Source organism: Passer montanus, unplaced genomic scaffold (genome assembly GCF_014805655.1).
Source record: "Passer montanus isolate IOZ18808 unplaced genomic scaffold, ASM1480565v1 scaffold14, whole genome shotgun sequence".
Taxonomy (NCBI): Eukaryota; Metazoa; Chordata; class Aves; order Passeriformes; family Passeridae; genus Passer; species Passer montanus.
This window is the reverse complement of record NW_024360941.1, coordinates 6878845-6906154: the sequence shown is the minus strand read 5'-3', so window position 1 is coordinate 6906154 and position 27310 is coordinate 6878845. Positions and strand designations below refer to the sequence as shown.

Sequence of the window (27310 nt, the reverse complement as noted above, 5' to 3'; positions counted from 1 at the left end):
GTATCAAGAAATCATCTGTTTTCAAACTGAGCAAAAGCCAAGTCCACAGCAAGAATGACAACATACAACCTTCAAACCTTTCCTCCTCATCTTCCTATATATATAAAATATTTCCCAAATATTTTATAGCAATGATTTCTTTTTTTTAATCTTCATGGACATACACAGCAATTGGATCAGTAACCCATCTTGACAGAGACTTGACAGAGTAATGGCTCAGTAATAAATACCAAATTATATGCTTATTTTTCAGGAACCTTCAAAAAAGAAAAGGTTAGAATTGCCTGAAAAAGAAAAACGCCAGAGAGTGCAGGTAGTCAAGAGTCTTCAGATTTTTCTTTATTCCCCCATAGAAATTTTAATGGCATACCTTGTGGTGTGATGTGTTGTGTAAGAATATGCAGTAGTTTGATTTCCCAGATCCTTAACATGTTTAATCCTTACACATTTCAGATCAGTTTACCGAAGGCAGATGAAATGAGAAGATTGGAAAAAGAAAGGGTAAAATATGTTTAAAATGTGTTAAGAGTGAAGTTCAATTTTTCCTTAGTGGTTCCTTGAATTTTGTTTTCCTGTATTGTTTTCTCCTTCAGATGGAACGAATAAACAGAGCCAGGGAACAAGGATGGAGGAATGTGCTTGGTTCAGGTGGAAGTGGTGTTAAGGTTGGCAGCAGATGCAGAAATGTGGTGCAGTGTGTTCCCCCCACCTTTGATTGTATGAAATGGTCTTCTCTTTTCAGAAGGATTTGTTCTTGGAGGTCAACTCTTGAGGCTGTCCATTATTTATCTGTGGATAATTTGAGATAGACTGTTACAGCTCCTCCCTGGCCTTTTTGAAGATCACATGCCATTTTCATTTTTAATGTTTCTAAATTTCTGAATCTCTTCTCTCTCTGCTAGAAATGGTTTTCATGCACCACTTCCTTATTTTCATACCTGCTTTTACTACTTTTCGTGTGCTGAGTGTATGCATGAGCAGCTTCTTTCACATTCAAGTTTGTTCTTGAATTTTTTTGTTCCCAGGTTTTCATATTATAGTTATGGACCTCTTTCCCAGTATTAAACACTTGTTTCTAAACATTCCTTGTTATTTAGCAATGTAAGTGTTTCTATATAGCAATAATATGTTCAGGAGGGGGGTAAACATTTTTGAGTAAATCTTAATTCTTTTTGTAATGCAGTATGCTGTTTAGCCACTCACTTTGTACGTAATTTAATCTGATTCCCATGACTCTTTCCTTTTCCCTATTTGTGCATGTCATAGTTTCATAAAAACATAACTGTCCTGGAAAGCAGTCTCATCAAGTTAGTTGATGATAAGGGTCTGGGTACTTTCATCAGACAGGAATTTAAGTAGTACTATGGTAAGTGTATCTGACAATAGAAAGTGGATTGAAACACAGGGATTTGTTGTGGTGGTAGTAAGTCTTATTAAAATACTGGGCATAAACATGTTCAGTAGGGTTTTTGTAAGCAAGCTTTGACTGAGCAATAGTCAAAAAGTCAAAATGGATAGAGGTTTTATTACTATTCTTTGTACAAAAATGAGGAATACACAAACACCAACCAGGTTTCAGTAGCTGCTTATTAAATATTCTCTTTCAAAATAGGTACCATCTTCAGATGTGTGCCACACATCATATAAGTAAAACTTAAATATAACTGCAAATGTAAACATACCAGACTTTAAAAACTACAAAGTGTTGATTTAATGAAAAAAGGAAAAAATTTAAAATTAAAATTAATTTGCTTCCTATATTTTCCTCCTCTCCTTCAAGATCAAACTGGCAGGCACCAATACAAGCCCCCATACAACATGGTATGCATGCATCCTCACATTTGGATGAGAGCTGTGTGTTTTCCTGAGCACAGTGTTTCTGATTAACTCAGAGAGTTTTACTGTGAGCATACAAGCTGTTCTGTTGTAGCTCCAGCTGCATTGTTATCTGTATTCTCAGTTGTCTAGGGAAACTGAGGCCAATGAATGTGTCTGTTTTCACCAAGTGTGACTGGTGTAAAACATCATGGTAGGTGGAAAAATCATTGAGATGTCTTCTTCAAATTGGATAGTTGAGTGCATATCATACTGCAGGCTGCTAGTTTATCATAATTTCAGGTTTTCATATACTGTTATAATATTCTTGAGTTAATTATCTTTTTCCTTTCTCCAGCATGATAGCAGTATATCCAGCAACGCCGTGACATTGCTGTTGAATAGCATTGTTCAAGCTTTCCAGTAACACAAGCCATACAGCCTCTTACAAAGGCACAACAGTCATGCACTGCATGATTCTGTCCTGTTTTCAGTTTGGTTGCTGGCACCTGTTTCTGATGAAAAGTAGAGAAAGACGTGGCAAGTGTTTGGCTTTGGGTTTGTGGTTCTAGCAGGTGCTGTAACTGTTCTCTAGACTGTTGATGAGCACCTGCTTCATATCATTTGCCTGGAGAATGATGATCATTCTCTAGTACTTCCTTAGATTTTGTAAACTCAACTCTAATATTGATACGTGAAACCTTGAATAGTGTCTGAAGTTAAGACTTTTCCTTCTGTTAGTAGAAATCATAGTCTTGCATAGTTATTTTTATTCAGACCAACAGTCTACTTGCATATTTGTTTTAATGCCTAGACAAATCCTTGATTTAGTACTCTCATCTGGGTTATGGGGAGCCATTGATGGCACTGAACAACTGAAACTCAGAATGTGAGATAAATTCCATTGTCAAATATAGTGTCTTCAAGAACTTCTAAACAAGCAGTCTTAAACCTGTCTCATCTGCACTCACCTGTCTGAATTTATATTAAATACTTCAGACCACTCTGGAAAGTAGATTGACACTGTTGTTGAAACAAATTCCATAGATTTTCTACCATGGCATAAAGGAAACATTTTTATGCATGTGCTGACAACCTTAACCTTGTTTTGCCAGTTTCACATTTTTTGTATCCATCCTTGGCTATTACTGTACACAGCTGCTTGAAACATTATTTTTTTTCATTATTTGCACTTGAAAATTCTGCAGGAATTCTAATGCTTTCAGAATGACAGGTACAATTTGCACAAAGCAGTGTCTTGTGGTAGGTGTTCCCCTGATCTGAGCTTGAGTAGAGAAGCATCTCAAGTCTAGTCATGGAAATAAAGTTATAGGCTGGGTGGAAGTGGGGGTTCACAGATAAATCTGCACATAGTGCCATTCAGCAAACTTAAAACTGTGCTCAACTGTGTGTTTGGCTATGAGTAACTTGTTACTACTTCAGTTGGAATTGTATCACTTGTTTTGCTGAAACTTTGCTTTTGGCCATGTAATATTATCTATCTCTGTTTACACTTCAACAGAGTCATTTTCAGTGACTTCCAAAATGTGTGAGAGCTGGCTCATGTATAACTGGACTGTTTTTAAAGGAAGCTAAAATGGTGTTTTATTCTGGACTGCTAATAGAAAAAAATTAATTTATCCATGTTGTAGTTCGTTAAAATAGGAGCATGGCAGGGATAAAACTAGGACCAATTTAGAATTGTTGCAGAATATGTTAGTATTATTATTCTGCTGAAGAGGTGAAAATTTGAAGAGCCTATTAAAAGCAGTATTTGTGCTTTCCACCCTACCCCTTTTGGTTTCCAGGCTCCATATTATGTTGGTGGAGGTGGTGTTGGTCCTTTTCCTGTGTCTTCCAGAGGACGCTATGAACACTACCATGCTATTTTTGACCAGATGCAACAGCAAAAGGAAAATGTCTTCAGAATAGCTGAAGAGAGGGAAGCCAAATTGAGAGCAAAACTACAAGACCGAGGAGTTGTTGAAAGGTATGGCTACCTTCCATTAGAAACTACATGTATTCTGCTTTAGATGAAAGTAATGAAAGTTACTGTGCATATTTATCTGCAGAGGAATTCCACCTGGAACACGTCCAGGAGTTCCTAAGGGACCTGCAGGTCATCACCATTTACCCGATGTTGGTGCAGTTAGGAAAAAAGTGAAAAGATTGAAGGAGGTGTCTAAACAAGCCAGTGCAAACAGGTTGGACTATGATAATCCGTGAATCTGTCCCTCCATGTTAGATTCTTGTTCTGTGTCTGGTTTCATTAAGTAGTTGAGCATGTCTCAAAATCACTTCTATTCATTGGTATTGTGCTGTCTGTTTGTGTGTTAGACCCTCACAGACCACAATTCTTTTGGAGCCAGTGGAGATCTTGCCTTTTCCAATAATGGAAAAAATAGTTTATTAAGCAAATGTAGCTAAAGTAGATTTCAGACAAAATTGTTAGCTTAATGTGGTTGCACATAACAACATAAGCCTCCTCCTTTGCTGTGTTCATCGTTCCACTTTTTGTGTTACTTGACAAGATGCTTCTTTCTCCCATCATCTTATTCTTCCTGCCTTCTCTGCACCTAAGTGTTTGTAGTACTGCAAAGCATCTAGAATGATCCCAGAATTGTTGGCTCCTGTTTATTTCCAGTGGAAAACTTCTAGGAGCTTTCTTCATTGAGATGTGAATGCCAGGTGTTGTAATGGTGTGCAACCTCTAATTCAGTATTCATATAGTGAATTAGAAGATCTAAGTCTGATTACTGTAAATGGGGTATTTTTTATATATAAAAGGATTGTAAGTAAGTCCTGATTTTCTTTTTAATATTTTCACTCTTTCAAATAGCTTCTTCAAGACTTATTTGCTCTCCCTTAGATCTCGTAATATTAACCAAAGAACTGCATTTTCAGTTGTGGCTAATGAGTGGGAAAATACGGTTTTCCTGAAAGTTTAGTACTGTGGACATTACTAACTGACTTTCCTAGAGGCACAAATTTTCTCCTTCATTATTTAAACTTCTGCAGAGCCAATAATCTGCTCCATGGAGGAAGAAAAGAAACAATTTATTCTTGTAAACTAAATTAATTCAGTTTATGTTCTAATATAATATGTATTTGCAGTTATATATTTGTTTGCTTTTTTAAAATTTGCAGCAGTAACATTATGCTTAACATTAATATTATGGTTCTGAAAGCTCTGAGGTATATTTTTAGTCCTTATAGTAGGTTGGACTGTTGTGAGATAATTAAAATTCTTCCTGGTACAACCCAGTACTGGAAGGTATCTTTTGCCAGTTGTAGTTAAATATATTTCCTCCTCTGTTTATTCTCAGTGATTTGCACAAAGTGCAAAATCCCCGACTCTTGCCTAGATTAGGAAGCAGTTTAACTCATACATTTGAAAATATTAAATTATATTTGTCTATACCTGGAAAAACTGTTTTAAATGTTTTAAAATGGAGAGAAAATATAGAAGAGTGCTGCAAATTATAAATAACACAGAGATTGGGAAGAGAAACCAATTCAGCATTTCTCAAATACATTAATTTGGAAACACTTAATGAAAACACTGTCTAGAAGTGTCACAATAGGTAGAGAGGATTTTTTTCTGTTTATAAATGGATTACTGTTAGCCTTAAATTGAGGTGCTGTTTCTTAGCATCTTAAATGCATTAAGGATTTGTATGTTACCTAGAAGCAATTTTATTATCATAGCCAGCCTAGCTGTATTTCCCTCCTGGCATTAATTCTTCCAGCTGAAGGCAAGTGTTCATGATGTTTCACTCCAAGGAAGAATGTAAGTAACAAGAACTTTGTTAAAAATAGTCAATTTAGAGCATATATTGAAGAAGCTGAGAAATCTTCAAGTTGAAGTCTTTCATTGTACTACCACTATTATAAAGCTAAATATATTCAGTGTCAATAACCTTGAAAATTGTGTCAGGCAGAAGTGCAGCCCAGAAGAAATCTAGTTGAAATGTTTTAAGAAAATGAGTCACTCACCTGTAGAGTAAGAAAAACCATTTTTATAAAATTTTGAGATAAGATGTTCCTGTGAATTTGGTTTGAGACAAATAGGACTGTCTTGGTTTGGGTATTTTTGGAAAGACCTCTCCTCCAGCACTGTAAGGTTCGTGATGTGTGACAGACTTCAGCTGCATGACAGGGCTTTTGCACAGATTTCACAATCAACCAGTTGAGTTCATATGTAGTTAAAAGGCTGGGTAAAAATCTTTTAGAGAGTCAGGTATGTGTACACAAAGATTGGCAAGTGTTTGTTTCTTTACCAGTAACACCTGTGTAGATTGTCTTGCCTTTTTGGAGCAGGCAAGACAGTGTTTGTTTTATTGTATCAAATGGTTTTATCTCTGTCTTCCTTTTAAGGAGTTGTAGAATGTGGAAAAAGAGGGCAAAGGGTCAAAATAATAAAATTACTTTAATTAGTGTGCTAATTAATTATGAATTACTAGAGCTTCCTGTATTGCAAAATAATTATTTTGTTTAACTGCCTCAGTCTAATGGATTATTGGTATCAGCACATTCCAGTTTCTTCCTGACTGTTGCCAAACCCCCAGTGGTCCTCAGTTAAAGGAGGCTCAGGGAACTTTGGAAAGGTCTCATCATTCTACCATTTGTAGAATGTCTTAAACCATTTCTCAGTGTTTTAGTTTTATTTTAGTGCTAAATTTCTCTGGATCTACTTCTCACGAATTTGTCAGAATCTGGTTTCTCTATGATGTTATAAATATACTCATAGAGTTGCAGGATGCTTGGTTATGGTTAATTAAATGTAGCCTTCTTGTCTTCCAAATCAGGTCCCTGACCTGGAGTGAAACTTGTCAAAAAATAATCATATTGTTATGGCTAATTCTAGGGTAGGAAAATTCCTTCATGGACCCTTTAAAAACAAACAAAAAAAAATCCCCCAAGATTCCCTAAAGGGAATTGCCAGAACACTCTGAGAACAGTAGCACTGTAGTAGTTCCCTAAGTGGTAGAAGCTCTTACTGCAAATATAGGACAGTCTTGAAAGGCTGTGACAGTATTGACCTTACTGATTGGCTCATGTGATGAGTTCTTGCTCATCTCTGAAGGAAAATCTTGAAGGAATCTTCTTTTTCACAAATTTTAACAGTAAGGAAACAAGCTGAGACACTTCCAGAAACAATCACACCAAGATTGTGTTTTGACATTAATTTTTCTTTCAATGACAAGAATCTGGAACAATACAGTGGTTTGGATTTATTTTTTAATAGTTCCTCTCACTTTTATTAAGCCTATTTTCCTCCATTTTGTGGAAATGTGACTTGTATTTTGGCTGATGAAAGGCGTTTTTTGAAGATGTCTTGCTCATATAAAGTTACTTTTTTCCACAGTGTGTTCTAGTTAGAATAAGTGTGGGGGGTGAGGACAGTGGGGGTGGTGGTGTTTACAGTGTCATATTTCAGAGACTTTCATCTTGCTGTATTGAAATCACTCAGGCAAAAAGGATGGATAGCTGGAGATAGAGCAAAGCAAGTTGAAGAATTCTGGCAACGAAAGAGAGAAGCCATGGAAAACAAAGCTCGAGCTCAGGGACACATGGTATGAAATCTGGTCTTCCTGTGTGTATTACTGTTTCAGCATGCTTTGTGAATCTTTGAAGTAGCATCCTAAGTGAAATGCTGACTAAATATTTTCCTTAAGTGTTGAAAAAAACAGAGAGAATGGGAGATGAGTTTTCTGCATTTTGTTGCTAATTTTAATAAAATGGAACATAATCATACAGTAGATTTCTCATTACTTCAAGCTTATTAACAAAGGAAATTATCTTTGTTTGCATGTGTCTAACCTGCTATTGTCAATTTTAAAAGATTCATTTACGGGTTTTTTTTCCGTTTATACTTTGGAGCCTTGGTTAAAATTAAAGTTTGTGTTATACAGTAGCTTGAACTGAAAATAGTTTGATTAAACTGATACAGCTAATGATCAGACATAGTGGTGCATGCTAGGAAAACACATTCTGCATATTGAGAAGGTATTATAAAGTCATCTATATCTGTCAATGTTGATTCTTATAAAACCTTTACTCTTTAAAAATTACGTAGAAGATAGTGTCATAAAATGTTCTTTATGCTTATGGTTCTAAATTCAGTATTCCTTTAGAAAGTTTGTTTAAAACATATATTGGAAATGACTATGTGTTTTGATAACATGGAGGGTTTTACTTTTTGAGTGGTTGTTCACACTATTCATATGCAATTCAGTGACAATGTCAGCTGCTGAAATTGAACTGATACTGACTGTGCTGGAATAGCAGCGAGATGAGACCAACTGCAGATTTATAGCAGCATCTTCTGAGTTATACCTTATAATCAGGTTATGATTTAAAGCCAGGTCTTAAGGAAAGGGATTATTTCACTTACAGTAAGCAATTTTTGCATGCTTTGATTAACTGCTTTCATAGTGAAGTATCCTTAGAATAGTAACTATGTTGTAAAATATGAGTCTTCCTCTCTAAAACTATGGCTCTGTTTTTTAAAACCTTCAAGACCAGCAAATAATTTTGGAAAAAAAAAAAAGGCAATTCTTGTCACTACCTATTCTTGGAGAAGTCGTTGTTAGTACCATGTCTTCTTGGAAAGTTGTTAGCAGTACCAGTACTGCTTCCATTTTGTTCTTGACTTTGTTGGCGTTGATATGAATTTATGAGATCGGTTAATTTAAGATACCAAACTATTCATGTTAATTTTTTCATTTTTCTCTAATGTGTTCAATAAGCCTAAATATTTCAATCTTAGATGGTTCCCATAATAAAACAGGTAGGTTACTGAACAATTAAAAAAGTAACTTCCAGATGTTTAAGACTTATAACTTGAAGCCAGAGTACCAAGTCCATTTCTGGATTTGTCATTGAAAGTGGAAGTTATCAACAGCTTCTTTCTATTTGTACAGGAAAATAATTTGACTAGCTGGCAGTTGTTCTCATATAGGGATGGGATTGTTGTTTGGACAATGTTGATCTGAAAGGCGAAATCATCAGCTAATAGTCGGCCTTTTGTCTGATGACTGGCACTAATTTACCCAGCATCTATAAAATATAATTGCTGTCAATTTTAATTTTCAACTGACAATCTAAATTTGACTCAGTAGTTGGGTCGATAGTACTTTCAGACGTATGTTTTTTAAGACAGCTGCTGACCTAATTTGCTACTTCACTGTAGCTGTGTGGCATTGCAAAATATGAGTCCTGGTCTTTGAAAATGTAATGTAGGCAGATGAGTAAAATTAACAATCTACAAAGAAAATCAGTTCTCAAAAATCTTGCTTCCAGTTTCTTTCTTAAGAGCAGTGATATAAATCGCCATCAGTGATGGAAATACCTAAAATAACTTCAATGCTAGAATAAGAACAAGAAATTCCTTCAATAGTGCCAGTAAGCTTTTGTAAAGCTCAGGAACATTAATTAAAAAGTTAAAAATAAACCCAAATATTTTCTGAAAATATGAATATGAAAAATAGTTTTTTACATTTTGTATAGCTTAATGCTCAAGCTGAAACCAGCATTCATGGTTTCAGCTTGAGCATTATGAATGTATAGGAACTAGTCTTCCACAAAATTCCTTTAATTTGTTCTCTGATCTCCTGGTTACTAAACCACTGAAGTGTAGTAGTGTGCTATTTCCTTGAGCTATTAATTTTTCTCAGTCTGAGAGATTATTTAACAGAATATTTGTATTCAGTCAATAACCTCACTGGAGTGAGGTTTTTTACTTACTGATGATTCTCTATACACAAGCTTGAGAAAGCCAAAGCCCCAGGCATTTTATAAAGCAGAAGGTCTATCACATGTATGTGTGCTTGCTATCTTTATTGTATATTGCACTAACAAATCAAAGTATTTTTAATATGTTCAGAAAAAAAATTGTGGTGTGTCATTAGTAAAATAATTCAAGTGTTCTTGATTTTAATCAAAGCAGAAAACATGAAGTTAAATGATTCTTGTACTGTTCTATACAGAACTTCTTAAAGGTTGAAATCCTTTTGGTGACAAGTCACAGACTACATCACGTGAACCAAGTCTGTACACTGCGTGTGTATTAGACATTTAGCACAGCTTGTTAGGTGTAATGAGTGTATTTAAGTGCTTTATTAGATTTTTGAGTCATCATTGTTAAGAAAGCTTAATCTAAGAACGTAAAAAGATTCCACTTTCTATTTTAGGCTTAACTCAGCAATGGCAGAAATCCCAACCCTGTGCCAACATTTTTATATAATCCAGATGTAGTAAGCTCATACCCATCACAATTTAGGTTTTCTAACCTAAATTTTCTATACCATGAGAAAACCAGAATTGAAGAGAGAAGGCAACTATATTCTTAGAGCTCTTATGTCTCTCTTTGGCTGCTCAGAATTTTTAGTTACTGCTGTCATATGTTTCATGTGAGTGAAAAAGGCTTTTTGGTTAACTTCAGAACATCTGCAGATCTTTGATTGGTTTCTTAGAAGTGAACAGTTATTGCATAAAGCAGATAATTTTACTGCCCCAGCCACCTTAAATTTGATACCATTAAATGGCAAACAGGGTACACTGCAAAACCTGGCAGATACCTATGGAGGCAGGTCCATTTCTGCAAGAGGAAGGAAATCCAGAAACAAGGAGGAAGAGGTATGCTTGCTGCATGTTTGCCACTTTGCTCATCACAAAAATAGCACTGTTTTGACCTTGATTGTGCCCAGTTTCCCTGCATGGTTCCATCTGTGTAACAAAACTAAAGGACTTCCTTAATTCCTAGGAAATAATTTACTGTTCATGTACTAAAGTTTGGGTGTGTTTAATTGTTTTTGTTTTTAAAATAATCAAAATAATAGTTGCTTACATCAATCTGTTGGAGAGGTTCTTGAATTTGATACACATAGGTATAGCTGTATCCTAATCCTGTTTTGATAAATGCAACCTTTCCTAGCTTTCAGTAATGTAAAATGTAGTTATAATTAACACCAATAAACATACATTCCAATTTTCTTCATGTTAATTATGTGAGAATTTTTCTGGAGATTAGTGTATGCTAGTGAAGTGGTAACAATAATGTTGGGCGGTGATTCACTCATTTTATTTCCTTGTGGTGTCTGATATATTTTAAGTTAACCATACTGGAGAGAGTTTCCATAGAGCTGAAGCTTGTTTCATTTCTTTGCATTAGGAATATTTGGCAAGATTGAGACAGATCCGGCTACAAAACTTTAATGAACGTCAACAGATCAGAGCAAAACTTCGTGGAGATAAGGTTGGTTTGAAAATAATCTTAAATACTTCTCAAGTTGAGTGTGTGGTCTGTTCTTTTACCCCTGGTGGAAGACTTTGTTTTAGGCGGTTTTATATAGACATATGTTTTAGACAGCATATATATATGTATGTGTATATATATATATTAAAAAACTGGAATTCTAGAGTATCAAACCTTTCTTGGGTACCTCACCTGCAGAATATGGAGCAGTGATGAGGGGTGGCAGGTGAGAGCCCAGCATTGTAGGCTACTTTCCTTGCAACAAGAGGCACATTACTTTTTTCCTGACTTATTAAAGCTTCACATCTTTTAAAACCAGTCCTTCCTGAAAAAACAAACATATAAACAAAACCCCCACTGATCTCAAAGATGAAGCTCTGTTCAAGTAGACTTTGGATTTAAGCGAGGAGTTAGTGAAATTGATCCATGTTAGTTATATAGTCGTTTAAAATATTCTGACTAGGCACTCATATCACTCAGCTTTTAGAAACATGATGATAATTCCATGAAGACTTTTACTTTGCAGAATGAATCTGCCAGTTCTGATGGACAGGACTCTAGTGAGGAAGCAGAACTGAAACGCAAGAAGATAGAAACGCAGAAGGTAAGTGTAGAGTGGGAGAAGATGGAAGTTACTGTTGTCAAATATGTTTTATATCTCATGAATTTTCTTATATTTAATTTTGTTATCAATAGTTTGTTCATGTATCCACTACAAGGGGAATGGGAGGAGTTTAACTGTATAGAGCAAACAACTCTGTTCAGCTGCTTTATCTTGGTAATTTTAAAACATATTGAAACATAGTGTAGTCTATCCTTGCAAGTCAAGGATTTTCCCTATCCCAGTCTTTGAGATTTATCTCTAGGATAGCTTTAGTCCTAATGGCAATTTGGTATAACTAAAACAGCATTTGAGACTGAAAAGGGTGAGGAAGATGTACCTTAGACAACACCTTTATTTTAGTTAAAGAATAAAGGAAGGCAAAACTCCTTAAATGGGCTGACATGGGTTATGTGTGGATTGGAATGTGAGTTATATAACCCTGATGAATTACATTTTAAACAGATGCATTTCATAGAAATACAGTGTTTAATTAGAACTTTATTCCAAGTGGTGTTTTTATATCAATAACTAGTTCACGATACTGTACATAGCAAATATTACTCTTATCTATTCTATGATGTTCCCCCCCACTATCTGTAAAGTACAGTGTAAAAACAAGCTAACCTTATGCCTAACCTGAAAACTAGAAGTGCAACAGCAAGTGAAGCTTTTTGTGTGTAAGTTGGTAAAATTTAAACTGAATATTTAATATTTTTTGATTAATGCATTTGTCTTCAAAGATAATTTTAAGTAGAGTTTCTAATTTTACAGTAGTCTGTTTAAGATTACTATGTACACTAAAAATACAACCATGCAAATCAAGAACTGCAATTAAATTTTGAGGAGCTGACAACATTTCAACATAGATGATCAGTTATTATACATGTGTGGTGATTTTGTCAGTGGAGTCCTTCTTTCACAGTCTATACAGTAGTGAGAGAAAGGGAGATGAGTAATCAAGAATATTTCATCTTAAAATGTTCCATGAAATAGGCTGCTGAGGATTTTAAGTTGATCTTTTTTTGCTTGTTTACTGTAGGCCCAAGCAAATGCTCGTGCAGCAGTTCTGAAGGAGCAGTTGGAGAGAAAGAGAAAGGAAGCATATGAAAGAGAGAAAAGAGCCTGGGAAGAACATGTAAGAAAATAAATCTGTTACACGCAGTCAAAATTTGTAGAGCCATATCTTTGTATAAATAAAATTCTATACTGTGATTTTTCAAGACAAGTAGTTCTGAAATTGGAGAGAGTATCTTGTGTCAATCAGAATTCCCTAATTAGAAGCCTAATCTTAGGTATGCTTGCAGGAAGACTTCTGAACATCATACCTAAGAATCATTAGGATCACCCCAACTATCTTATTAATCATCTCTTAATGACCAAAACTTACTTTATTTTCTTTTACTTGTGTGTGCTATGGAACAAGTCCAGCTAATAATATTATGAGTTGAAAAAGCGGGATGTGAAGCTGACAAACTGACATGCAGTGGGCAGTTGTCCTTTGTTTGAATGTGTGGCATTATTGTCGTTTTGTAAGGATTACATGAGCCTAATAATACTGTGTTTAATGTGTGAAGTCTTGATAGAAATTTTTAATTTTTTTTTTGTTGCATCTGTACAGCTGATTGCAAAAGGGGTAAAGAATCCTAACGTGCCTTTTCATGTGGAAGCTACAGAGCATAATCCTATGAATGGACTACAAGAGTCTGGGGCAGCTCTTCCTAAGCCACAACTTCCAGTGAAGCCTGGTGTACCTGTCATCTCCATGACTTCTGCTTTGAAGGAAGTGGGTGTGGTAGGTACTTTCGTGATGAGGGTAAAATGAATGGAAAGGCAATAAATACTGACTGGAAAGAGAATGTTTAGAGAAAATAGGTTAGGTTAGCTAGAAAAAAATTGTTAAGGCTGTTTGTTGTTTCTAATTAGGGAAAAGAAATAAAGGAATTAAAAAAAAAATAAAAAGAAACCTAAGCTTGGAAGGTGTTGAAACACATCTGTATGCTGAAACTGAAATTCATGTTTTGAGCAAAATAGGTTATGATGAACCCTAAGTGGCAGTTTCCATTTTGATCAGGGCAGTTACGTTCAGTCAAAGAAGACATCAACTTCCAGCATTTTCGTCAGCCCCTTGAAGAGAGGAATTAATGAGTTGGTTACTTGGTGGAAATGAGCAGATAAATTTTGAATGATAGGACTATGTTGTATAATGATTGATTGTTTTTAGTGAGCTTGAATGTGCTGAATATTACAGGGAAGACAAAGCTCAAGATTCTTGAATCTGTTATTGCTGTCTCTTCTTGTTGTCTAAAAGAGCATCTGAATTTCTATTCTGCACGTTCTCGGTCCTGATATTGTGAATACTTACATGTTTACCTCAACTGCTTTATGTTACAATTGTGAAACTGAGCAGATGGGTGTAACCTTGTACAGTTTAAAATTTTAACACAATCTGTGTTAATTTGAATGCTAACTTTTGTACATTTGCCTAAACTGCTTCTAAATTTCAGTGTAGTGTGGTACTTCATACTGTATTTAACTCTGAAGGCTATAGCTATGGGAATAGAGCAAAACTTACACTAAAGAATATATATAAAATATAAAATGTTATACACTGAAAGACATCAGTTGATAGCTGGAAAAAGAAGTGATATTTTTTAATAAAGCATATTTTTCCATGTGGACAGTTTGTCTCACAGTAATGCAAGACAGTGACTATAACAGACTAAAAAAACAGCACACAGAGCAATTGGAATTGGAGAATACAAGCCTTGTACACAGATTATAAATTCTACGTTTTTGCCGTCAATATGTAGTTGGCTTATTTACATGTCACTAAATTTGTCTCTTTTCCCTTCTTTTTTTTCTTCATAAATTATTCTTGACTATGTGCTTGCCACTTTTTTGGTTCTCTTGTAGAATTGCTCATTTGTAGCAAAGGAATTCGGTGTTATCTTGTGGTAGAGGTCGTATCTGGCTTTATCTCTACATGTTTCGTCCTGTAAAGTCTCATTTGTCTGTTTAAATTGAGTGATTCACTTGCTCATCACTTTTAGATAGTGATTGGTTCAAAAATGGAAGGTGCCCTTGAAATTCTGTCTTTGAGAGACAATAACACAGAATAATCAAGAATTCGGTTTCAGTCTACCTGCAGTTGTCATTGGAAAGGTTTTATTATGTCTACTACTATTCTCAAGATAATTTTTTTCTGACATGTTCTTCTACTTTCTATTTCATGCTTCTGGGACTTAAAGGATGAACATGTAATAACTGCTGTCCAGGAGTCTGAGGAGGAATTAAAAAAGCCAGATTTTGCAATACAAGTATGTCAAATTATATAGTGTCATTTAGGTATCCTTTCAAGAAAGGCGCTATTTTAATACGTATGTTGGTCCTTCTTTCAGAGTAAGCGAGAAATTCTGAGAAGATTAAATCAAAATCTTAAAGCTCAAGAAGATGAGAAAGGAAAAAAGGAGGGTAAAAATACCTCTGAATCAGCTGGATCTGAAGATGGTAAGGAACAACAAGGTGATCAGCCACTGCTGGGAGATCGCAAAAAATGGGAATCTGGGGCATCTGAGCTGGTTGTTCCTCTAGCTCAGCTGTCGATGGAAGATTCTTTCTCTGGAGCAGAGTGTAAGTTCTTTTTTTTGTCACCGTGGTATTAGTAAATCAGTTTGCCATGTGTAGTGTGTGTTTTTATAAAGCAAGTACTCTTTATTATTATCACCTTGTTATCAGTTACATGCCATGCACTTCTAAAAATGGGTGGTTATGTACTCCCTTAAATAAGGAATATGGCACAAGCTGACTAGTTAAACAGCCTGCAGGAGGTTCAATAAATAATTTCATCATTTCAACAACAAACAGTTACCTAATTAAAAGAGTGGTTATTTTCTTCATGTCTTTTAAATAGACACTAATTTAACAGAAAGAATAAAAAGTTTTTAAAATATATGAAAGTTTCTTATTTAACTTGAAAATCCTGTTGTGTTATCAGTAGCAAAAAAAAATCTGAGGGTTTTTCTGGATTTAGATATGTAACTTCTGTTAAGCCTTTCTTGCTGTTTTCCTTTCTTAAATCAAGATTGTTATTCCCGATTTTCCACTTTCCTTCTCTGGTCTTTTGGCTGAAACCCCTTTTTCCTGGTTTCAGTATATCTTACTAATAAAAGTCTGTTTCACATTGTAGAAAGAAATAATCATTGAGAATGTGACAGACTTGCATCTTTGCATAGTTTTATAGTACTAGAATCAAGAAAATTTTTACTCTGTCGCTTTGTACCCCATTTTCCTTGGAGGGAGAATTAACAGAAATAAATGTCACAGGGGAGAGCAAGACAAGAAACTTTCTAGTTAACCATTTTAAGTAAAGCTCAAGACCATTCCATGCCAATGTTAAACATTCTTCATCCTGCTTTCTTTTGGAATGCCTGAATTTCTGAAAGGAGCTGCTGCTGTTAAGTTGAATAGGTCAACTGGTATTGAATAACTCTGTTATTGATTGGAATTGGCAGAAGAAAAACTCCAGATAAGCACAGTCTTTAGGCTGTCTGATTTAGGGTGAGGTGACAGGAATTCTTGCTTTGTCACCATTTTAGCTTTAAGTTTTGTGGAGGTTGTTTGATTATTTATTATACAGAAAATGAATAAAAATTTCTAATGTAGAACAATTTTTATATTTGTGTTTGTGTCCAAACAGGTCAAACTCTGGGAGAAGTAATTAAGTTAGATGTGAGTGAACCTCACAGGAAAGTCTGGGGCAAAAGCCCAACTGATTCAGTTCTGAGGATCCTAGGAGAAGCAGAGCTGCAGCTGCAAACTGACATCCTTGAGGAACAAGATGAGATAAATGGTAAGCACAGTGGGTAATTATCTGCACTGCAAGTGTAGTCACAGTTTATCTACTGAGAAAAATTTTGAAGTAATAGAAGCATATTCTTATATTCTCTCTTGCTTTCTACTTCTGGGTGTTGCCTCAGTTCTGAATGTAAGCACAAGCTGATACTGGAGGACACCAAAATATTTCAAACTCAGTGAAGTGGTAAGAAATTAACCAGGGTGTGCTGAAAGGAAAGGATCTTCATTTTGCTGAAAAGTCTTAAATTTTGCCTTTTAATAGAAACAATCCTATTTTTCGAAAGGATGTCATCATCTGAACATTGTATTAGATGCTTCCTCTAACTTTGTTGGCAGCATGTGACTTAACCATATCAGTTGATTTTTTTTTTCTTCCCCTGGTCAACTCCTGCCCTTAGTTCTTTCTAAGGAAAAAAGGACTTACATTTATTCCAAATATAAACTTGTACTAATGATAATGTAACATAAGAAATTAAGATTTTCATATTTCCAGCTTTCTTCTTTATATAGTTGTACTAAAAGCATGCAATTTTTTTCCTCCTGCTTTCCTTTAAAGAAACAAAAATTCCCAACTTACCTTATTGGCCACATTGTAGTTTATTATCCAAATACGGTGAAGCACTGTTTAAATAATAGAATCATTTTCTGTTAGGTACTGCAGAACTTCTTGAAGGAGATCATCAGTCTTCATCAGAGAAGGAAGAGAAGGCTTTTTCTCCCAATGGAGCTCAGTCTGCAGTACCAGTTGGTGTCACAAAGTCTGTCATGACTGTACCAGAAGAATCTCAAAGAACTGGACCCCCTCTGGTGCAGAGCAAGGCTATTATGCTGGATGGTAACTCATTTTGTCTGTAATTCTACTTAAAATCTGATTATTGAATGCAAAATGTGAAGCAACTATCCTGTGTACTTTTATATCTTCCCATAAGTAATGTGCAGGTATTTAATAACACATTTTAGGTAGGACCAGGTGCTTTCTATGCCTGTGTTGTAATCTGATTCAGTAATGTATTTAGTAGATTTCCAGAAACATTTTTTGTGTGCTTGTAGAAAACTTTTAGAGTACAAGTAGAATTCTAAAGTGCTTCACATTTTTTTGAAGGGGTTTTGGTTTGTTTCTCCCCATCAATTGTGCTGGAATCTTTTCTCCTATGTGATACCAGCATCCTTTTGATCTCTGGGGGCATGTTACTGGGGTTTTTAGAGAACATAGTTCATTGACACTTTAAGATACTCTTCTGGTATCAGAAAAAAACCAAAATTTTTAGCTCTGGGATTAAAAAACTTCTGCTGTTTTTGCAAAATGCGGAAAATAATTAAAGCTGAAGGATTTAAGTATAATCTTAAAATGTGTATTTCCCCATCTTTTTGCTTAATTGGAATTAATTTTTAATAAGGTAAATGACTCTCCATTTTAGAGCCTGATGATTTGGAAGCAGAGGTGCTGGAAGAAATGGAAGATAAAATGCACCAGAGTAAGGAGAATAAGGAATTTCCTAGCACTGTTAATGAAGTGTGGGTAAAAGAGAAAGAGGATGAGTAAGTACTCTGTTCTGACCTCTCTCTCCAGTTCAAACAACTGAGCCTTAACTGAGTTTTATTTGGACATGTCAGTTAAAATTATACTTAGCTAAAGCCTCATTGCTTGCTGCTGTGTTAGTTTTACTGCATTTGATGACTTCATTAGACTAATGACCATCTTTTACATGGCATTTCCTCTTGATGTGATGTGTTACAATAGGGCACAACATGACGGAATGAATGAGGCAGCTTTAGAAAAAGAAGCACTCAACAAGGTGCAACCACAAAAGGAAGCTCCAGCAGGTCAGTGCCAGTCTGATGTTACAGCTTTTTCACATGACTATTTAGGATGTTATGAGATCTGATTATTTACTTAATAGAAGTGTTGCTTTGTTTATACACATTTCAAATTAATACTAAGCTGCAGCTCAATGTTTCAAGTGGGTGCTAATGACAATCTTTCATCTTTATTGCGTAGAAGAATTGCTTGTTCTTGGAGGTATGGGAGGTAACTTCAGAAAAAACATTGTCAATACTGTCAAGTATCATTGGTGATACTCTTGCATCTAGTTAAGGTGGCTTCAGCAAACTGGATAGGTTTTTCCTCCTGTTTGGGCAAAATATATTGATATAACTTCAAAGAGATCTAGTATAAGGTGATAAGCAATGGGTGAAAATGGATGCCACAGTATCAGACATGGACTGGATAATGAGAAAACAGAGGCTTGAGAACAGAGCTGAGGGTTGTATGTTGTCCACAAGTTCAAATGGGAAGATTTGACATTGCAATTGCATTTGATAAAATGATCACAAATATTTTGATAGTTTTAAAGTGCTATCTACGTTTCCCTTAAATTGTGTAAGAGAAATTAGTTAGGTATATTCACAGCAGTTATTTTTTAAGTATCTTGGGGTTTTAATCTGTTTAGGTTTGTAACAGACTTTCTTTTACCACATCAGAAACTTGTTCCAGTGTCTCTCAGCAAGCTGAACCCTTATTCCAGAGGGTAATACAGCCCACAGCTGTACCAACAGCCTCACCAGTTCTGTCAGCTCAGTCTTCACAGGAAGAGTCTCCTGTACCTCGTTCACGTTCCATATCACCAGCAAGAAATAAAGGCAAAAGTTCATTGTTGATTGGACTTTCTACAGGACTTTTTGATGCAAACGACCCAAAGGCAAGTTTAAATAACGGAAAATAAATACTTTTTTGTTCTCTAGTATTATTCTTACCTTGTTATTGAAGTTGAATGAGGCCAGAAAGATGGCACAACTCTTTCAGCAGGTGTTTTTATTTCTCAAGCTATGTCTGCCCTGTAGTTCAACTGCACTGTGCTCATGGTATCAGCAAGTCTCATGCAGCAGTGAAAGTCTCTGGTTTCACCATCCAACATTCTATGTTCCAGGTGTTTGTGGAGGAATTCCACTCTTTTTCTGAGACATTACTGAGGGAGTTCATGAAGACATTCCTAACTTGCCTTATCTGCTTTCTCCCTTTTGTGCAGTCTTTTAGAGTTATCACTACCTTGCCATCATAAACAATTACCTAACAGGGCAGCAAAGGTATCTTGTCATTTCTGCCAACCAAGTGATTTTTTCCTGTAGGATCTAATCTACTAGCACAGCTTCTGGCTGTGAAGTAGGAAGCCTGAAGAACAGTGAAATCTCATTTTAAAGTATTTTGTAAACTCAAGCTGTCTTTAACATTGTTACCAATCAAGCTTTCTATTGCCTTTGTAGATGTTGAGAACATGTTCACTCCCAGATCTTTACAAACTGTACAGAACTTTAGTTGATGTTCCCAGTGTAGCGGATGTGCAGCATCAACATAATCTTGAAACAGATGACACAGAAGATGAGCAAGCCAAAGAAGGACCCTCTGACTCTGAGGACACGTGAGTGTATCAATTTTATCAAGTATTTTAACAGGCATCTTAGTTCAAAAATGTTTTTGGTTAGATACTAACTGTTATGCACACTATACCAGCATGGATTTTTTACCCAAATTTTAAAAATTTTGTATTGAACCACCATTTACTTTGTCTTGTTCCAGAGAATTGAGAAGCTAATGTGGTACACTGCATACAATAGCTGTCTAAATTTCCTTCCCAAAATCTGTCCCAGGTGTTATTCTGTCTGGTGTCTGCAACTTGCATTTTGCTCAGGCAACTCAAAGTTGATTGCTATTGCTCTTCCAGAACTAAAATTTCTTGATTATTTCCTTTCTTTCTGTGTTCTGGGAATCTTGCTCATTTATATCCTCTACTGTTTAATTAGAATGTTATTCAAGTCCCTCAAAATCTGACCCTGGAATTGACTATTCCCCACAGCTTTGATAGTCTGGTGTATCGAGACTGATTAGATCTAGATCTCTATTTTGCTCCAGACACATCTGTATTGAAAATGTTATATTTGCCAGGATTCAATAATAGTGCACAAATACAAGGATTTTGAAATTACCTTACTAAAAAAGTTGAATTTAGGACTTACTATCTTTATATGAGACTGGGGGAGATCTGTTTATTCCCAGTGTGTTGCATGATACAAAGGTATCAATGCTGTAGTCATGGTGGACTGAGGTCGCAAATAGCTGGGGGAGGAGGGTGGAGGGTGTCTCTTTTTTTTCCCCCTCCATCTAGACTGCCTTTTCAATTTGCTGCTAACAAAAGAAATTAGCTCTTTCTATAGGGTTTGTCTTGCAAAGTATTAATTATATAAACTTTATATCACATTTCTTTAGTATGTTTGGAGAGACAGATACAGATTTGCAGGAGCTCCGGGATTCAATGGAACAGTTGCTTAGGGAGCAGCCTAGTGAGGAACTGAGTGAAGAAGAGGAGTCTACTTTAAAGGCTAATGCCATGGAATGCATAACAAATGGTACTGAGCTGGATGAAGGAGATGAAAATAACCCCAGCAGTGAAAGTGCTCTTAATGAAGAATGGCAGTCAGGTATAATATCTGTTATACCTGTTTTATAAGTTATTTATTCATGTTAAAAATTCAAATAAAGAATAATATTTTAGCTTCTTTAACTTATAGCAAAGTAAAGCTCTAATAGATAATTTTTACACATAGGTTAAAAAAATCAGATTATATTCAGACTTTCTGAATGTTAAGGTCAACATCTAAGTGACATTGCATGTTGCAAATTAAAGCTTGGCTGTATGTTGGGTAGTGATGGTAAGGGCCTTTTTCTCTAAATTGTCTAAAACTTGGCTTCAAGCAATATCAAAGACAGAATGCATTGTAGGTCTTGAATAATTCATGGCTGTAAGTGTGAAAAAGAAATAGCAATTGACATGACTGGAGTATCTGGGATTCAGCTTAAATTATAGTTAAGTAATTTAACAGGCAATCACAAGGAACATGAAATTGTTCACCTTGTCCTTAGCCAAAATTAGGTATTAATGCAGTCAGACTAAAAGTGAGACAGAGAAATTAATTACTGCTTTTAGCATTTTGCATTAGCTGTGCACAACTTCCTGAAGTTTCATTTCTGTATTTTCAATTCTTGTGGAAATTGAAGTATTTTACTCTTGCTGTAAAATGAAGTGCAACTAAAAATATAGTTATGAAAAGATACAGAAAATCATTATCTAAAACAAAGCTTTTGTGTAATTTTTATTGAAGAAAATTTTCAACAAATCAAACATCTAATAATACCTTCCAATAATTATTTTAAGGTGAAATAAACTTTGTTAATGTCTTTAATTTTGTGGCAGTGCTGATGTTATACACCGATGACATGCAATACTGTGTCTGTGATTCTGCAGTTGTTGTAAGTGCTAGTGTATACCAGAGTCCTGCCTTCTAGATATTCCATAAGAATTTCAAGTTTCCTTGTTGGGGCAGGGAGGAAGGCAGGCCAGCCTGCAAAAGGGTAGCAGATAGAACTTGAGACAAAATCTGCTCAAGATCTATGTGTTAAATAGAGGATTAGAAATAACCTAATGGGTTTTTAACCTATATACAACTTTTTATTTTATTGATACTTTGTTATTTATTTGGTGGTTGATACTTGAATGAAGGATGTGATTTGGTCAGGACTATACCTTACACATAGTCATATATAAGAATTGTATGTAGTAGAGTTCTAATACTACTTCATGAAGTCTGTGATCTACCACGTAATAGTAGTTAAAGGTTTGATATTATACACTCTGAAATGTATGAAGTTTTTCCATGTAGACAAGTTCTTTCCAAATTTGAATGCTTATTTAAGAAAGTATTTTTTCCCGCATTTTACAATAGAATTTTACGTAGGGATTCTGTCTTGTATTTTTTAAAACATTCTTTTTGTTACATTAACCTCGTGTTTTACCATTACAAACCTATTTTCAAGGTTTCTGAAGCCTATAAGCAAAATGATCTTGATTTCTCTCCGGTATCTTACTCCACCACTTGGCATACTTAATTTGCTACACAAAGGAAATGCACTTATAAAAGAACAAGGAACTCTGTAGCTATATTAGCACTGGGTTTTTTAGACTTGCTTCATGGAACAAGATGCATCTCAGGGCAGAAAGCAATGGATGGGTAACATACATGTCCTCATTTTTTGCTAGATGACAGCTGCTTCATTAAGGAACTCCTTTCCCTTGTGTGGGACAGCTGCCAAACCCTTCATGAGTTTCACCTCAGAAATTTATAGAGTGGTGGTATGGAACTTGACCTACTTTGCTAACTAAAATTCTCCTTTAAGACCATACCTAGTTTGCCTTCAGGCTGAATACCCCTATGGCTAATTGTCAGAGTGGGGATTTAGTGGGGATAGCCAAATGCTTCCAATTTGGGATTCAGGATTTTTTTCAAAAAAGGGACTATTCCTATTTTCTGCACATTGTGAGAAGGTCTGCCAACATCATCTAGTGCTCCTGAGCTTACCTGTTTGGTTGCTTTTAAAGGATATTTGTTTTAGAGATTTAGAAACAACATTAAGAATGTAGGAGAACTGAGGGGGTTTTACTGTTGTTTTCTTTCTTTCTAGATAATAGTGATGGAGAGATTGCCAGCGAATGTGAAGAATGTGATAGTATCTTCAGCCATTTAGAAGAGTTGAGATATAACCTGGAGCAGGAAATAGGCTTTGATAAATTAATTGAAGTTTATGAGAAAATAAAGGTTTGTGGAACAAGCTCAAGTGGAAATATTTGAAGAAACAAGCACCTAGGACTGTTTGCTGTACCAGTTAACTAATTACTTTGTGTAACTAGAGTAAAAGGTTTTTTCTATAGTTTTTTTATCTGTTTTGGCACACTAAAATATTATCAGAGAAAATGCCTGGCCAGTGGATTAAAGAGAAAATCTGGGTTAACCATGAATTTCATTTAATAGATTTGAACTATTTAATTTTATACCCATATTAACTTTGGCTACATGGTTTGTTCTTTCCACTAGGCTATACTTGAAGATGAAGATGAAAATATTGATGTTTGTTCAGCCGTAGTTCAGACTGCTCTTGGAAATGAACACAAACACCTGTATGCCAAAATACTTCATCTGGTAATGGCAGATGGAGCCTACCAAGAAGGTAATCTCAGTGTATCCTGGCAAAACTTTGCTGACCATTCTGATTTAACAATTTGCAGTCAACCGCAACAGTCAACTGTATGTACAGTCAACTGTAACAATAATTGGCCTACAAAAGGTACAATATAATTATTTAATTTCTGTAAAACAGTTTCATAGATGGGGAAAGGAAATTCAGCACAAAACTTGCAGAATCAAAACCAATTTTATCTTAAGAATGAATGAACTTCTAGCTAAAATAGTACTATGCTTTCAAAAATGTTACTTTCAATAGATTGCACCATCACTCCTTTTCAGAAATTTCATGGAGCTCTTTATCCTGTAATTACATTTTTCAGAAGACCTTGATTTGTATGTACCATCTATCTGATTCAGTGTTTCAGTAATACATGAAAATAATTTATTTTGCCCTGGAGCCCTGCCCAGATTAGCAGAGGTTACAAGGCAGATGGATGTTGCTCCATCTTTCAGAGTCACACTTCTGAAAAAACACACAGACCACCATCAGTAATGGAATAGTTTGGGTTTTTTTTTTCATTTCTCTCATGTCAATAACTTAACTGCAGTTATGTATTTTTAGATTTCTAATGGTGAAAGTCTTCACTGGAGAGGAGAAAAAGAAGAAATCTAAAATTTTAATTAGTTTTATAGAAATCAGAAACATCATGTATTGGCTTTAAAAGTATGTGCAATGATCACTCTTTAATGCATTTCAATTTAAAAAAAAATATTCTAATGCATGTTAACCAGTATGTACTTTCTGCATCTTTTAAATTCTTTTAAATGTGTTGCATTGGTAGTGCTAGGTCAAGTAAGGGTACAGCTTTCTATGTCTTTTATACGTGAATACTTGGGGGAGTGTCTTAAAACTAGTTAGAAAAGCATAATAGTTTTTTTTTTCAATTCTAATCCAAATTACATTTTCCCCATTTTTTTTCTACTGATATAGAACTGCTAGGTAAGAACAATCATTTCCATGTTGTTTTCATGCTGTGTTAGAGAAGTGCAACAGAGAAATGTCTGAAAAATATTTTTCAGGCACAATTTCTTGATTTAGTGGCAGATGTGGAAAGATGCACTGTAGTAGTCCATTTCTCAAGTACCCAAAAGACTGGCAATGTAAAATTATAAGAAAATGGTTACTAGAGTGTCACCATTTTCTTTTGCTTGCTACTGTGCTTTAAGGATAGTTTAAAACTAGTACTAAAAGACTTAAATGAAAATTTGCTGAAATGTTGGCATGTAAATTATAAGCTGTTGTCTGAGTGAATCCTATTAAAATGAGCTGACTTTCATCTGGCAAAATGCTGATTAACAAGTGGCTATTTTTATTTGATTCAGTTCTAATTCTGTATTTTACAAATCTGTGGTAGCGTCCAAAAATGATAAGAAAAAGTAATTCTGTACATTTCACACACTTGAATTAAAAAGTCCTATGCTAATAGGGGTGAATAGAGGACAAGTGACAGATAGAAGGATCTTCGTGAGCTTCTGTCTCAACAGCCTTATACTCTTCAAATAAGAAATGTTGGGAGAAAATCTCTGTTCCTCTTTCCTAAGAGGATTGTTGTAACTGAAGCAGGCCACTTGAGGTGCAACTATCTTAAATTCACTAATCCAAGATGACACAATGTTCAATATTTGTGTGTAGTGCTTTAGGGCAGCTTTGGTCACAGTTACCTCATGGGTGACAGACTTAGTGTATTCTTGTGTTATTGCTGACCAAATTGTGGGTTTTAGATTGTTTTGTAACCCTAGCTTCACTTGTGTCAATGTGTGTCTCTCCTTTTCACACTGCTCTCCCCTTCTTTTACTTTGTACAGGTAATGATGAATGAACCTGACTCAGGAAATTCCTTAGTGCTTACTACACACCGGTGTCCGAAGTCCGCACAGCTGAAAAACAAATTGTAGTGGAGAATGTAACATGGGGCAGGAGAGGCAAGACTTCAAAAAAGAATGTTGATTGTATGAAAAAGAGAAAAAACATGCCTTTTAAACTGAGATACCTTTAGAGTTCTCTTGTGTGGATTTGCATATCTCTTTGTGTTCCTTAAATATTAAGTGCCCAAAATTTTAAAAAACCCACACCAACCAAACAACAACAACAAAAAAAATCCACAAAACCCAAAAACCTCAACAAACCAAACCAAAAACCCCCAAACCTGTAAGCTCTCAAATTTCAAAAGAAACAGAGAAAGAAATACCTGTATATATTCTGATACAAAACTGAGACCTATAATTAAAGCAGAACTTCTGCCGTATGAACAGATAGCTGGTATGGTTGAACGGTTGAAAGCATTACTGTGTTGTGGAAGTACTCACATCTAGCTATTCGCTTACATACTTCAAGTAGCTTTTCTTTACACCTACACAAAGAAATTGCTTTGTTTTTATTGACCCTCATGGTTTTTTAATAGTATCTTAATCTAGTGGTCCAGTTCAAGCATGTCACTTTTATTGTATTTTGAAGCTGAAGGCTTCTGTCACATCTGAAATATTTTGATGGTGTTTCTTAATTCGGGAAAACTGGAACATAAGTCATCATTGAAATGTCTCGGGGGGGGGGTTGGAATTGTAAAATCCATTTGGACCTAGAATACTCTATTGAAAATTTTTTCTTATTTTGCTTCTTCTTCCCCTTCCCAAAAATCCCAGTTCTTTACCTCTCTTGAATTTTGTAATCTGGTCAATGATGATGTACTACACTGTTGAACTGAAAAAGGGGAGGGTTTGCAGTTTACCTTTGAAGTTTGAGTGTTCTAGTCATTGCTCCAACAGCCACAGGGGAAAATTAAATATTGCAGCCACAAGTGCTGTGTAATACTTCACATCTTCTGGCTCCTGTATTGTACAGTTTGGTTTCCACCGCCCTACAAGCAAAACCAGGTTTCTTCTGACACACATTTCCTCGTTCCTTGTGTCGAAGCAGTACTATACAGGGCAGACATTAGGGATTCTGTTGTTTCGAGTCATCATCTCTGCATTTTTACTGGTTTATCCATTACAGTAAGTCTCTTGTTATGAATTTGATGAACTGTCAAACTTCCAAGTGCCCTGTTGAAGAAAAATAGGTTTGGTTTCTTTTTTTTTCAGCTACAACCAGTCTCAATCTAAAACTGTCAAAACTTGCTTTTCCACAAAGTAAAAACCAGTATATTTATATATATATATATTTATTATTTAAACTGTCAGAATATGTACATGTTTTTTGTATAATTGATTTATGGTGTCATTATTAAAATTTTGCCCACTGAAAAGGGTTAAATTTTTTTAGACAGATACCAAACCTATTCTAGTTCAGCAGTATTGTGGGAATCTGCGGTGAGAATAAAATTATTAATAATAAGAATAAAAAATTGCCTTTAATAGATTATTCTTTAATTCCTTTTTTCTTTGATAAACACCTCTAATTCCATCTTGTGAGAAACTATGATCAGTTCTTGGAAATAGTGTTGGTTCTGGGCTATGTTGCTTCTTCTCTCATTCAGTTTCCTTCTTTACTTCCTTTTTCTTAACTTCCCACAGTAAACTTTTTACCAGGTTTCTCATCCATTCCACTTTCCACTGCTGCATAATCTATTCAGAGAGATGGTCCTCATGAGCTGCATCACTCATGACTTTTAGCAAATACACCCTAAAGACTCTATTAAATAATGATTCTGAATTATTTTCTTTTTTCGGGTTTGATTTTTCAAGTCAGCTTGCACACCTTTGGAGGAAGGG

The 27310-nt window shown here is 35.3% G+C and overlaps 1 protein-coding gene across 22 annotated transcripts in view; it reads left to right on the top strand.

The window, feature by feature from the left end:
* NEK1 (NIMA related kinase 1) overlaps window positions 1-26955 on the top strand; it is a 43929-nt gene extending 16974 nt beyond the window's left edge. For 9 of the 22 annotated variants that reach the window (XM_039700160.1, XM_039700158.1, XM_039700159.1 and 6 more), the window contains 23 exons: window positions 254-313; window positions 454-501; window positions 594-665; window positions 3624-3805; window positions 3888-4019; window positions 7289-7391; window positions 10372-10455; window positions 10991-11074; window positions 11586-11678; window positions 12718-12813; window positions 13297-13470; window positions 14927-14995; window positions 15077-15308; window positions 16375-16527; window positions 17185-17367; window positions 17951-18071; window positions 18274-18356; window positions 19014-19231; window positions 19794-19948; window positions 20794-21005; window positions 23044-23177; window positions 23454-23586; window positions 25409-26955. In XM_039700160.1, coding sequence (XP_039556094.1) covers window positions 254-313; window positions 454-501; window positions 594-665; window positions 3624-3805; window positions 3888-4019; window positions 7289-7391; window positions 10372-10455; window positions 10991-11074; window positions 11586-11678; window positions 12718-12813; window positions 13297-13470; window positions 14927-14995; window positions 15077-15308; window positions 16375-16527; window positions 17185-17367; window positions 17951-18071; window positions 18274-18356; window positions 19014-19231; window positions 19794-19948; window positions 20794-21005; window positions 23044-23177; window positions 23454-23586; window positions 25409-25422 — 2835 coding nt within the window. In that variant the 3' untranslated portion in view covers window positions 25423-26955. Of the gene's footprint in view, window positions 1-253; window positions 314-453; window positions 502-593; window positions 666-3623; window positions 3806-3887; window positions 4020-7288; window positions 7392-10371; window positions 10456-10990; window positions 11075-11585; window positions 11679-12717; window positions 12814-13296; window positions 13471-14926; window positions 14996-15076; window positions 15309-16374; window positions 16528-17184; window positions 17368-17950; window positions 18072-18273; window positions 18357-19013; window positions 19232-19793; window positions 19949-20793; window positions 21006-23043; window positions 23178-23453; window positions 23587-25408 lie in introns of those variants that run through there. The other 13 variants (XM_039700181.1, XM_039700162.1, XM_039700166.1 and 10 more) reach the window with 12 other exon arrangements.
* The last annotated feature ends 355 nt before the right edge of the window (window positions 26956-27310 follow it).